The sequence below is a fragment of the Acomys minous genome, assembly GCF_964271855.1.
Source record: "Acomys minous genome assembly, chromosome: 11".
Lineage (NCBI taxonomy): Eukaryota > Metazoa > Chordata > Mammalia > Rodentia > Muridae > Acomys > Acomys minous.
In genome coordinates, this window is record NC_140492.1 from 35,033,214 (window position 1) to 35,048,154 (window position 14,941).

General features: G+C 36.4%; 1 protein-coding gene across 4 annotated transcripts in view; it reads left to right on the forward strand.

Moving 5' to 3' along the window:
* Positions 1-14,941, forward strand: part of EPHA6 (EPH receptor A6) — an 896,620-nt gene that overhangs the window by 545,688 nt on the left and 335,991 nt on the right. For all 4 annotated transcript variants that reach the window (XR_014783005.1, XM_084801066.1, XM_084801064.1 and 1 more), the window contains exon 6: positions 3,298-3,422. Coding sequence is in view for 3 of the 4 variants with exons in the window: in XM_084801066.1 (XP_084657192.1) it covers positions 3,298-3,422 (125 nt within the window). In the remaining variant the exon portion in view is untranslated. The remainder of the gene's footprint in view (positions 1-3,297; positions 3,423-14,941) is intronic.

A 14,941-nucleotide genomic window follows, 5' to 3' on the forward strand; every position in this document is an offset into this window, starting at 1 on the left:
AAGAGCCTTGCGACCACAGTTTCTTCATAACTCAGAATTGTTCTTGGGATGTGTTCCATACTTGTCCCTGCTGAAGTGGATAGACATGTGTTTACTTATGCTGTTGTTATTTATATTCCTCTATAGAAAAGCATCAATAAAAGGTTTTACCATGTGTGGTTAGTTCCTGTGGTTAAACACCTTACTCTTGCGATTCTTCTTAACCCTCAGAGAATAAATTGTCTGATGCTATGAATAAAGTTGGCTACTGCATGAGATTTAGTCTGCCTCATTTTTAGGCTCCACTCGCCCAGGTTCACACCACCAACTAGAACAGCAACAGTAATCCATTCAACAATCAGTTTTTGAAAGTCAAAGTTAACAGCTTGAAGTTTTAAGCAAGAAGGTTTACCAGAAATACAGTTCTAAAGAAAGCTGTCTCGAATACAATGTTCTCACTCAAAAAGCACCACTTGAGTCTTCAAGTTGCTCTGATAGTTTCTACTGTGACAAGGTACAGGAGGCATTTCTCCACCTTCATGCCAAGCTGACTTTTTAAAATCAGAAATAAAGTTGTTGTCCTTCTGTATCCTAAAATCAGTTTTATTGATGAGTACACGTATTTATGGTATATTTTCTGCTCTGTATTCTAGTACAATTATTATGCTGTTGTCACAGTGTGCTAATTACAAGTGTTGTCTAACTTGGGACATTAAATAATAAACTCATTAAGTATATTCAAAACAAATGCTTGAAGCTTTTAATATTGAAAGTATGTTTTGCTATGGAATTCCATGCAATGCTGACTTTTGTGATAACAGGAAAAAAAACAGCATTAAGGGTATAGTAAGTTGCAAAAAGCTTCTCATGTCCTGTGCTTCAATTCATTAACTGTTTATAATGGGTGCCTAAGGTATACAGACACAGCTATTTTCAAAACCAGTATGCTAATGCTCAACATGGTTCAGAAGGTTCAAATTATGTGAAACAATTTTTCTCAATGAAAATAAAATTAACAAGCAGGACCTTGTGGGATGCACCTGCAGTCACAGCTGCTGAGGAGGCTGTGGTACGATCACTTGATAACACACATCCAAGCCAGTGAGAAAAATAAGTAAGAACCCAACACAATGGAAGGTTTAATGCTGTCAAAATGATTTTCATAAGTAAGTATTCTGAGAGCATAGTATTAGAAATTTGCATACCCAACATTGAAAAATCATCAATAACCATCAACACAATCAAATATTTAGTAATTATTGCAGACTTGGTAATGGGTGATTAAGGTTAGCAAATATATTGAAAAATAAATAGAATTTCTTCCAGTTTGGCATAGAAAACTACGTTACATTTAGATGTTTACGTACAAAAGGTTGTACACAAATGAAGAGGATTTATAGGTTAGCACAGTTCTAAGTCTCTACAGTCTCTTTTTATGTATTCATGTTCATGAATGTGTGCATCTTTAGGTATATGTGATTATATGTGGCGGGTACATGCAGGTGTATGTATGTATGTGTGTGTGTGTGTGTATGCACACTAATGCAGAAACCAAAAGACAACCTTGGGTGTCATGATCAGGATGACTTACTTCTTCAGGCTCCTGTGTCTCCTCTCCCAGGAGTGGGATTAAATGTTACACCAGTTTACCTGGCTCTCTTAAAACAATATGGTTCAAGGATTCAAATTCAGGTCCTTGTGCTTACAATGCAAGTGTTTTATCAGCTGAACTTCCCTTCTGTTCCTAAAGAGAACATTAAAAGTTTATGTAATTAAGGAATTTTGATCTATAGAAGTATAACTTAAGACTTTAAATATTAAGCAATGTACCATTAATTGATGACTGGAAAGCTAGAGTAGAAAAAAGATACTTATATTTTACTCAGTAATCATTCTACAATATTGTTACCACAATTGAAAATTTATGTTTTACAACCATTACATGGTTGGCCTTAAGAGCAAAATGTGATAGAGTATAACAGTATCTGTATTATGACGTTATATTAAGCTGAAATTTATACATAGATTAATTCATATATACATGAAAAGCATGTTCAGAAATATGCTGCTGATCATCTTCTAGCTTTCATGATTTGTTTTGAATTTATGATCTCTCCATACATCATCATCTAATACATTATACATTATAAACTATAATGTAAGAACAGTGGTACAGTTTCCCATGGGGATCAATTTAAAGTATCTCAGTTTAAATAATGAATAATTATTGAGTTCCTTTTATTTTCTACAGTATCTATTGCTATATTTATAAGAGAAAAAAAATAATTTATGTACTTACATGTTATTTTTGCCAAAATATCTTAGTCTAATCTTAATTTTCTTCTAACTACAGGAGTTTTAAACATACTTTCTATCTTTTTTTTCTTTTTTATTTCCTCTGGGCCAAAACTGTCTATTTCCGATGATGCAAAGATAACCTTTAGAAGTAAAATATTAAAACGAATTTTCCTAAGAAGTTTAAAATATCACAATGAGTCAGTTTTTAAATCTTACTTCACCCACTATTAACACATTTAAATAGATATCTGCAGTAGAAGTGAGAGAATATCACAGTTTCCTAAGGATCGTCTGATTTGTATTTTCATTTACCTTCGTTGATCTCACACCTGCTTTCTCCCATGGAGGCTGTGGTGTTCTACTTCTCAGTATTAGCAAGGGGATTAGTAACTCACACTATCCTTCCAAATGTAGGACTATTTCTGAACAGAGCACCATCCTCTAGCCAACAAGGTCATTAGTAAAAGCAGTGTAGTAACTATGAGTCTTTCCTTAATCTTCTTAAATTAAACTGTTGCCTTTTAAAGTCACTTTAAATAGCTCCTCTGGGAACTTTGTGCCATAAAATCAGCATTCAGTATTTTTCTCCTGTATTCTTTTTACTCAGAACTCCCAATGAGAAAGAAACACTTCCACGCACTCTTGTAATCACACAGTTTGTTTCCTAAGGTAGATAATAGATTATATGAAACACAGGAGACAAGCACACTGTATTTCCTGTTAATCCCATAACCAAACCTATTTTGAAGAAAAACATCTTTCTTTACAGAGCCACAGGCAATGAGCTCTGGCTTTCGTCTTGGAATATTTGAATGTTTCCCATGTCCCTTAATGGATATAAAAGTTTGAATCTTTTATTTGGCTTGAGTGGAATGTACTCTAAGCCCATTTTTACTAGTTTAGCATTGGCAGCTGGTATATTCTACTCAAAAGAATACATTTTCTTTGGAACAGACACAATATATATTAGATGATGGGAAATTATCTCTACTAATCAATTATTCTTTCCTTTCCTTACAGCACCTTCTCTGATAGGTACAGTGAGGAAGGACTGGGCATCACAGAACAGCCTTGCCCTATCGTGGCAAGCACCTGCTTTTTCCAATGGCGCCATTCTGGACTATGAGATCAAATACTATGAGAAGGTAGGTTAGCACTTCCTAAAACTTGGCATTTACCTGCATCTATGCATAGGTGTTTACATTATATATTGTTAAAGGCAGTTTGGATTTTTTTAAAATCTGTTTTTCTTTGGCCTAACTCCATAATCACTGTATCTTTCACTCCTCTCTTCCATCCCATTGTGCTCGTAACTTCTTCATTAGTTTATCTTGTTTTATGCCACATTAAAGTAGAGGGTACCAGATGCTCATGTTTTTCAGGGCCTACTCTACGGAGGTTTATAATATAGTGATAATTGATAATTTTCTCAACTTACAGTTTCATTTTTCTAAAATTGTTTAAAATGCTATTGAGAAGGAACAGCAAGACTGAATTACTACAACATAAGTGAGCGGGCAGCACAGATCTTTGGCCAGTAGGTTTAACATCATAGTCCAACATAGTTTGGAAAGAGTGATTGAAAAGATAAATGGACTAAATGTTGTCTTCATATTCAGGTCAACTGTTTCACTTTGTAAAAAGCTAGTGAGGCCAACTTCACTTAAAAAATCAGGGCTGGAGAGATGGCTCAGCCATTAAAGGCTAGGCTCACAACCAAAAATATAAGGAAAAATCAATCTGATTTTCATTTTCTTTTTTTTGAATTATCCTTAATTATTATAGTTTCCCAAATCATACACATCCTTTACTTTATTAAACTCTCCATTGTGCTGTTCCCTGCCCCCTGCCATTTACCATTATGACATTTTTGGCATACCTATTGCACAGTCATTTCTGATATGTTCATTGTACTACCATTATAATACTTTGAAAATATTAATGAAGACAGATCATTATTTTATTTAGGGTAAGATAGTTTACTATAGGAAAAATATGACTTATACATCTAGAACTTGTTATAAACAAAGAAATATTTAAACTTTCCCACTCAAGATTTGCATTTTTTATCTGTGAAATACCTGACCATGAGTTTGCAGGTAAAAAGGCATATAGATTTATTAGTATGCTTGTTTCTATAGAAGACACAGGATATATGAGACTAAATGGCTGCCCCAATGGTTGGAATTTAATCTCTGTATTCATGACAGGAAGGGAAACAGTAGATATAGATAATTCCAGAATGGATTCCAGAAGAAATGAATGTATTCAAAGTGGAGATAGTGGATTGTGTCAAGTTTCCTCAGAACTCTACGTGTTCACCACTCAATCACATCTTCTGTGCTAAGCAGTTCGTCTTCCGTGGTTAAAGACAGTTCAGTATAAGAATCAGAGCTCTGGTCTTGGGAAGATACAGGGCTTCCTTTCATTTGGTGTTCTACTAGTGTTGTTCACTGGAATGCCAAAGCAGCCTATAGCGGGTTGTCATTCTCTAAGTCTGAGGGGGCGCAAATCATAAGCACGTTAAATCTTCCCAGAAAAAATCCAGGGGAGGAATAGAAATGGAAGCTACTTTACAGCTGAGCTAACATAGTTTGAATCAAGAAAAAAGGGCTTAATATTCATAGGCTAGCCACATGTGGTCAAATAAAGTGTGTGTGTGTGTGTGTGTGTGTGTGTGTGTGTGTGTGTGTGTGTCCCAGAAGCTGAAACAGATCTCCATGTTCCCACAATGTCTATTTATCCAAGAAACAACATGCACACATATATACAATAGGATTTTCAAAATAAAAATGTTTGTCTTTTAGAAATGTATTCTGTGTTATATTTCGCACACAGGAAAATACTACTAGATCTTTTTATGGTCATTTGCACTTTAGAGAATTGAATTTGGATATAACCTGCAATGCTCCCGAATAAAAATAGGACATGATCAGGAAAAAAGGGTCACGTTCATTTTATTGAAATCTGATGATCACTAAATTGTACTAATTAACATGACCTCTATATTGACTTCTAGTGTGCCTTAAGTTTTACTTTGAAGTTGGAAAAAACTCCTTTAAAATGTATTTGTTTTATAAAATATGCTAATAACCCAGAGATAACAAATTGAATATATGGTTGGAGTCAAATATTTCTAAGTCATATTCTGACTATATCTCTTATGCTTCCAGCTAGAAAAAAAAAGTCAATACATCTCTTTTATTTAAAAGTCACATTTACCAGAATGGAAATGATTATACCAACTTTCTAGTGCTCTAAAGATTAATTATAAACAGACCCAAAGGTAAAAACACCACATCAGTATTCTAAAAAGCCAATTAGGTAAGCCTTAGGAAAATATTCTTAGCCTGTGGTATAATGTGGGATAACAGCACAAGAGAATACAAGAATGGCACAAACAAGTAAAGTGCCTTTCTCTTCATAAATATGAGTATTCAGACAAAGAAACAAAAATGTTAAAATATCACAATCTTGCAAATAAAGCACAAAATGACTGAGTATTACATGTTCACTATTATAGTGTCAAATTCTAAAATTGCACTTTATATATCTACATCTATAATACAGTTTTTTCCTCTTGAGAAAGCAATTTTATGAATATTCACTGGGAAAGCTTACAGTAGAATACATTAAAATTATATTCCTCATTAGTGGTAGCTTAAATAATATTTAGTTAAAAATACAAACATAAGTAGTGTCTACAGTTAGAATACAAGTATTCTCCAATATGTGTGCATTTGTGTGAAGATGTACATGTAAATGAGGTATATAGGAAGAATAGAAACCTATGTCTGTTTCAATGGTTGGTTTTTGGTGAAATGACAAGGAAACTTGGACAGGTCATACAGAAGGAGAAAAAGACAGGGATCTATAGTAAATATACATTGGTATGAATAGACAAATATATGCCTGGGGTATAGAGGAATTTTATTCCAACATGGCTGCTCTGGCAAGGGATCACATTCAACCACCTTCTAGACCTATGTGATCTATCTGGAATGCAGACATACTCTAGATCACAGTGTGATCTGCCTGGAATACAAGCATGTCCTTAGTACACTCCTTTAATCCCAAACAATTAAGGTAAGGTTCAATTATAGAAGAAACCAGGCATGTTTGAAAGTGACATCTAATTAAGAGGCAGACAAAGTGATGAATCAGAAAAAATTTTGACAGAATGAGTCAGAGGTAGGATACTCCCAACTCTCATGAAACAAGGCAGGAAAAGGAGGCTACTTAAAAGTAACAAAGGGAGAGAAAAGGGAGGACTTTTACCTAGTGTTTCTTACCAGGACAGTTTTACAGAGACAGGTTGCAAAGAGAACAAGCTAGACACAGGTGAAGACAGAATGAGCCAGAGAATGAGAAGGAAACATATTGACAGAATTAGTTTGAGACTTAGGAGTGCAATTTAGTCAGAAGCCAAGAGAAGCCAGTTTGAATCAATCAGCTTATAGAGGAGTTTAGACAAGAACAGCTGAGTTAAACCAGTCAGCAAGAGTTCAGAAAGAGCTAGAAAGGCCTTGGGAACTCATTTCATCCTCTTTTCTGAGGAAATAAAATAAACTTTTATACATAGCCCATAGGTAGTTTTAATATTTATTAGTAATTATTTGACCAAAAGATGCACTTGAAGCATGTGTGCATGTGAGTGTATGTGGGCACACGCGTGCGTGAAAATGATTAAAAATTGTTTTTTAGGAGAACTGAGAATGAGAGCAGGAGGACTGTGGAGGGAGACGTTGATCAAACTCATGGTGATTAGGACAATCTCTGGAATCTTAATAACTTCTCAGAGAGCATTCTCTGTAGACAAAGAAGGCAGGCTTCCATAGTTGGTTCAAGTTGACCTGTAGTTACAGAGTTTAGTGGAAGCATACGAGTGACTCAAAAAAAAAAAAAAAGAAACTTCTCTGTTTCTCTCCTAGGGATTACAGTTGTATAAGCTTAGATTCATAAAGAAAATGTCTGATTTAAGTCTTTAAAACAAAGGGGATGTGAAGAGCTTATTTAGGTGATCTGTTGGAATATAAACTGTTGAGTAAGGTACCAAACTGCTCAAGGAGATGTTGGAAAACAGTTAACATGAAGGTTCTTTTCAGGTTTTTGTGCCAGTACCATGACATTTAGACTATACATTATCTTTCACTCAAAGTTGCTCTGTCATGATGCCTGTAATTAATCCACAGAGCAGCAATATTTCCACAATTTTCCGAGGGACTTGGGCTGTTCTGTTAAGTTCTGGTTGTTTACCATACATTCATTGTAAATCAAGAAAAAATTAATCTACTTATTATTAATTATTATTATTAATTATTATTAATCTACAAATACCTGAACCCAAGCAACACATGGCTATGCTCAGCATCCTTTCTTATAGAACATGATTTATTAGAAGGAATCATTAGCCATTAGGTACAAAAATTTTAGTGAATCTCAGAACTTAAAATTTACTTTATAAACAATCTTTTGTTACATTAATGGGTGTTAAAAGCAGATCCTCATTTATATGGTGGTACTATACCTCCTGCCTTAGGCTATTTGTTGTTGTTTACCTATGAAATAAGGGTTAGTAAAGGTAATCTCTTATAATTTGAGACATTTTTAAATTCTAAAATAAAAACTGAGAGTTAGCTATCACTTTTCTCTCTAGCTAGATAAAAAGATGATAGATAGGTTGATAGAAAGAAAAATGGAAATTCCTTGTTTTTAATAGCTGAGTAGTATTCCATAGTGTATATGTACCACAGTTTCTTTATCCATTCTTCTACTGAGGGACACATAGGTTGTTTCCAAGTTCTGGCTATTATGAATAAGGCAGCTATGAACATGGTTGAGCATATGTCCCTGTTGTGTGGTAGTGCATCTTCTGGGTATATTCCAAGGAGTGGAATAGCTGGGTCTTAAGGAAGCCCTATTCTCATTTTTCTGAAAAAGTGCCAGATATCTTTCCAAAGTAGTTGTACTAGTTTGCATTCCCACCAGCAATGAAGGAGTGTTCCTCTTTCTCCACACCCTCTCCAGCATGTGGTGTCAGTTGAGTTATTGATCTTAGCCATTCTGATGGGTGTAAGATGGAATCTCAGTGTCGTTTTGTATTGCATTTCTCTGATGACTAAGGAGGTTAAGCATTTCTTAAAGTGTTTCTCAGCCATTTGATATTCCTCTGTTGAGAATTCTCTGTGTAGTTCTGTGCCCCATTTCTCTATTGGGTTATTTGGTTTGGTGGTGTTTAATTTCTTGAGTTCTTTATATATTTTGGATATTAGACCTTTATCAGATGAAGGATTGATGAAGATCTTTTCCCAGTCTGTAGGCTGTCGCTTTGTTCTCTTGACAGTGTCACCTGCCTTACAGAAGCTTCTCAGCCTCCTGAGGTCCCATTTATTAATTGTTGATGATAAGGCATGGGCTGTTGGTGTTCTGTTCAGGAAGTTGTCTCCTGTGCCTATGTGTTCCAGACTCTTCCCCACTTTTTCCTCTAACTGGGTTAATGTCTCTGGTTTTAGGTTGAGGTCTTTGGATTGAACTAGAAATTGTCATATTGAGTGAGTTCACACAGAAGCAAAAAGAACTAAATGGTATATACTCACTTATATCGAGACACTAGTCCAAGTTGTACGTCCCCATGAAAAACTGTACCTACCAGGAAAGTGGGTAAGAGGGGAGGACATCCTATTGAGACTTTAGGTGTGAGCTGGGAGAATGAGGAAATAGAAGAATCCAGCGGGTCCTGGAAAACTACAGGCGAGTCTGGGCCCTGGGGTCCTCTGCAAACTATGGCAACAGCCAAGGAAAATATAGGCAGTAAACCTCGAACCCCTACCCAGACTAGCCAATGGACAGGACATTCTCCACTGTTGAGTGGAGAAGGAGATCTGACTTTCACACAAACTCTGGTGCCCCATATTTGAATATGTCCCTTGGATGGAGATGCCTGGTGGCACTCAGAGGAAGGACAATAGGTCACCAAGGAGAGACTTGATACCCTATGAGCGTATACAGGGGGAGGAGGTCCCCCTCAGACACAGACATAGGGGAGGGGAGTAGGGGGGAAGTGGGAGGAAGGGAGGAATGAGAGGATACAAGGGATGGGCTAACAACTGAGATGTAATATGAATAAATTAATAATAAAAAAATAAAGAAAAAGAAACTGCAAAAAAAATAAAAAGAAAAAATGGTAAATAGATAGATACCTAGATACATACATTGTGGATATAAATATCACTATCTCTTCCTTTTTCTGTGTGTCTGTGAATGCAGACATGTGCTTGTATCCTTAATTACATACTGAGAATATAATATAGAAAAGTAAAGGTATTACTTTGTTGATTATAACTAGTAAGTTAATTATACTCCCCAAGTCTTACTTTTATATTTCATAATAAAAAAGATTTCATTTTCATTAAAGTCAAGTGAACACTACCTTTATACAAAATGAAAATTATGAAGATTACAAAAGTTAACTTTTACAATTTTTTGTTTTTCCTTGTCTTTCACCTAGAGTCAGAATCTACTGTGAGAGCCTAGATATATTATCTTGATACTACCTCAGCCTTCACATGAAAAGGATGCAAAATTTCAAGTCACAAAAGTTCACACTCTCTTTTATATACCAAACCTACAAATCTTTATGCTGCTATAGCAGATAGCTTAGGACAGGGAGTTTATAGTGGCTAAAAACTTACTTCTACTACTAGAAATGAGGAAGTTTGAAATCTGGTTCTCAGAGTGTATGAGAGACAGACAGAGACACAGAAACACACAAAGAGAGAGACAGTGGCAGAGACAGAGAGGTAGAGAAAGAGAGAGAGTCCTGGGCATCTAGCTGATCCACAGTATCCTAAGGATGCTTGGTACCTCTTGCTTGACATACTTCCTTTCTATAGACCTGCTCCCTACTACTGAGAAGTGAAACACTGGTGTCATCTACCTGCTGTTGGGCTTGGGGCCATTCTTCCATTGCCCCACGTGTAGGTTCTGCCATCATTCAGTCCATTAGAAGGTCACCTTCTGGCCTAATCCATTAGCTTGATCTGTTGAAATACTATTCATTCTTTACTACATGGCCAAGGCAAAAATCCTTCAAGTCCTTAAATTCTGTTTCCCCTTTGATTGCAACTTCTACTTTTATGTCATTTTTTACGAATTTAAAATATGTAGCTAAAAGAAGCCACAAAGCACCCTAAGGCTTTATAGTTCGTATATTTCTTGCAGCAAATATTCACGTTCATCCGTTCTTAAATTCTACTTTCTATATGCCATGGGCATGAACACAATTCAGCTGAAGTTTTTTGCTAGTTTATAATAAGAATGGCCTTTTCTCCAGTTTCTTCCTATTTCTTCTTCTGTTACTTTATCAGAATGGCCTTTCTGTCCACATTCAGAGCACAACTATCTCAGAGAATTTGGAACCATCAAACTTTCCCTATCTTCTGCATTTGCGAATCCACTCAGTCTCCCTTAATGTTCTATTTACAATAACCTATATCTTCTCCTTGACTGTCAAAATTCCTTCCATCCTCTAGCCATTCTTACTTGTATTTCCATATATATATATATATATATATATATATATATATATATATATATATATATATATACATATATATATATGGCCAGGGCGGATTCTATCTGCATTCTAAGGGTCTAATCAATACTTCTAAGATGCTACCCGAATGCTGCATCTTCCAGGGGGAGGATATGCCCTGGTATTAGAATGGAAGGGGTAAAATGAGAAGAAGGCATTGAACACACCTTCTTGACATGGCATTAAAACTTTCAGTAGTTTGTCATGTTAAGTCCCTACCCACACCAGCAGTAGAATCCACTCCACTGGCCATGAGGAAGCATCTTTCCTTTATTGGGCCTCTAATACTACTATAAGGCAAACATTAAAACCACAGCATTTTTCTATTGCTTTGTCTTCTCATTTTACCTGTTTTGCTCACATAAGCACTTAGATACAAACTTCCACCCATAACCACACACACACCAGTTTCACCTCCTCAGTCCTCTTCTCTCTTTTTCTTGCTATTCTGCCAAAGATACTTCTTTCTTATATGTGTGTTCTTGCTTTTCTTAGTGATTTTTTTCTTTTCATTCGTATCATAAATAGCTGAATTGGGGAAATGGTTTGTTTTTTGTTTTTTGTTTTGTTTTTTGCTTAGAACTCCTGTATTGGAAATTGAGAAACATTCACTCACAGTAAAATTATATCTAACAATTAAAGATGAAAGAGAATGTGTGTGAGTGTTTCAAGAGCTTTCTGCTTTTGTGTGTTCATAAGCAAGACCCCCACACAAGTATCCATAAGCTGAGAGAAGGTCCTGTTGACAATGAGAATAAAACCAAATGAGGGAAGAGATTTATTTTCTTTATTAGTATATCCCCATCACAGAAACAGACATGTAGCCAATAATTAATAGACAATAATTGCTGATCCATTATATACCAGGTACTTTGAAATGTTTATGTATGCTTAGTAATTAAACTTATCAGCAGCCATTTAAAGTAAATGTTGTTACATATATCATTTAACAAAGGAAGAACTAAGGGGCAAGAAGACTGAATGACTCCATCCTACCCAGCTGTGACACGCCAGGACCTCCTGCATCACTGTAGACACTCAAAAAATTCAAGATTCTGCTGATGCTGATTGTGTAGCTCCCTGATGACAAAGGCTGATTACTCTCTGTTGTCTTTTTGCATCCACAAAAATGGCAGCAATAAAAGATGCCTGTGTCACCAGGGTGTTATACAGCGTCACTAATTGCCAACTGGTAGCTCATCCTGCAAACATGAATCCCCTACAACTGTCCATTATTCTTACGTTCAGTATTTAAATACACTAACTGGGAAATTATTTTCATAAGTACTCTTATTTTGACCAGTCAGCAGGTTTTTAACTCTGTTTAGGAAAACTCGTTGTGAGAAAGGAAACATTTCTCACACCCAGATGATCAATAACCATCTTATATTGTAAGAAAATAACTGTTTTCTCTCATCCAATCACAGAAACAGCTTTTTTAGGAGCACTAATTAAAAATATATAACTTGATGACACTGAAAACAGTATTATGAAGAGGTGAAAAGATTTGCAGAAAGATGTTCATTATGCAAGCTACTTTTAGGACCAGTGAGGAGTAGCTTGACATAGCTTTCTCTGGAGGGGAAGCAGACCACTTCATTTTCTTTCTTTTTTAAAATTAAGTCATTTATTTATTTATTTAGTTTACATCCTGATTGCAGCTTCCCCTCCCTCCTATCCTTATCTCTGCATGCCTCCCACATCTACCCCTTCTCCTCTTCTCCTCAGAAAACGGAAGGCCTCCCATGGATATCAACCAGCCTTGGCATTTCAAGTTGCAAAGTACATCATCTCCTTTTGAATCTGGGTTGAAGAGCAACTCCTCTTCAACTGGGTTGAAGGCAACCCAGTTAGGGAAAAGGGACCCTAAGGCAGCAGAGTCAGAGACAGCCTGTTTTTAGGTGTCCCATGTGATAACTGAGCTGCACAACTATTACATAAGTGTAGGGGACCTAGTTCCATCCCATGCATATTCTCTGGTTGCAGTTCAGTCTCTAGTAGCCCCCTATATCCCCTGGTTAGTTGATTCTGTAGGTTTTCTTTTTCTTTTTTTTTTTTTTTTTACTTTTTTTTCCCCTCCTTATTAATTTATTCTTGTTACATCTCAATGGTTATCCCATCCCTTGTATCCTCCCATTCTTCCCTCCCTCCTCTTTTCCCCTTATTCCCCTCCCCTATGACTGTTCCTGAGGGGGATTACCTCCCCCTCTATATGATCATAGGGTATCAAGTCTCTTCTTGGTAACTTGCTGTCCTTCCTCTGAGTGCCACCAGGTCTCCCCGTCCAGGGGACATGGTCAAAGGTGAGGCACCAGAGTATGTGAGAAAGTAATATCCCACTCTCCACTCTACTGTGGGGAGTGTTCTGTCCATTGGCTTGACCCTTCTGGCTCCTTCAATCCTTCCTCCCCATCTTCCACAGGATTTTCCCAAGCTCAGCTTAATGTTTGGCTGTGGATCTATGCATCTGTTTCCATCAGTTGCTGGGTGAAGCCCCATTGGTGACTGTAATTCTAGGCTCCTGTCTGGTTATCTTTGGTGCCAGCAAGCCTCCAGGAAAACAGGCGCAGTTATCTTTTCTAATGATATATAATCAATCAATATACATCATCACTTTTGTAAAATTTAAATGAAACAGTTCTTATACTAATAATCAACATTAAATTCCCCTTTAAATTATATATATGCTAATTGATAGATTTTTCTTTATTTTATTTCTTTCACTCTGATGAAAATTTCTTTATTTCTAGGTAGGCTACTGTTTCCTCCATCTATTAGTACAGGCCTTTTTTCTCTACATCATAATTCCTCTCTGGCTACCCAACTCATTACTTTGTGAGCCTTAACGCAAGCTTGCATTTAAACTTGTGTGATTAGTGTACAAAATTTAAGACAGCCACACTGCATAAAGATTACATAGAAGCCCTTATTCATCTGTGGTTTTTGATGAAATGCAGATTATGATTCACCTTATTGGACAGATAAGCATGAGATAATAGGATAAGATGGCGTTTCTTTTTTTTTCTTCCAAAATATTTTTATTATAACACATATAGGTAAATTTTGCATATTTTAAAATTTTATTTTATTAATGTATTCATATTACATCTCAATTGTTAGCCCATCCCTTGTATCCTCCCATTTCTCCCTCCTTCCCTCCTGCTTCCCACCTACTCCTCTCCCCTGTGTCTGTGACTGAGGGGGACCTCTTCCCCCTGTATATGTTCATAGGGTATCATGTCTCTTCTTGGTAGCCTGCTATCCTTCCTCTGAGTGCCACCAGGCCTTCCCATCCAGGGAACGTGGTCAAATATGAGGCACCAGAGAACATGTGAAAATCAGACCTCACTCTCCATTCAACGGTGGAGAATGTCCTGTCCATCGGCTAGGTCTGGGTAGGGGTCCGAAGTTTACTGCCATTATTTTCCTTGGCTGGTGCAAGATGGCATTTCTAAAGCTTTAAGTAGATGACAGCAATACTGGTCCGTGCGCCATTTTTAAAGTTGTATATCTCTAGAGAACCTGTCTATTACCACATTTCATTAAATATGAATAAAGGGAAAACAGTCACAATGCTTTGAGCATACACATTAACTTATATGGCCATATTAAGTGACTGGGACCACTATAGACATTACACAATTAGTATGATATCAGAACCTAAAGTGATGTGGGATAAAGGAGGTACCAAATCAGTTTCAGATTCAACCTGTGGTTTGTAATAAAATCTTAATTCTTGAGCTGATAAACAAAATCTTTATGCTCTTTTTTCCCCTCACATCTTATTTGTTGCAATGTCCACTGCAGAAAAATTGGATATGAGCATTTGGTACTAATTAAAATAACATTACCTGAAAGAAAATGAACACCAAGGGATTGTACTGATACAAACACTCATTACAACCACTCCATATCTAATTTCCATGTTGTGTAGAAAACATCACCCTCTCCATGGAGCCCTATCTGGCTTAGTGGACCAAGGAGTCCCTGCCATGCCAAGAGCAGAGATTCTCATGAAAATGAGACTGTGGCTGATGCTAAAGACTGTAAACATAAGGAGTACCAAATTGT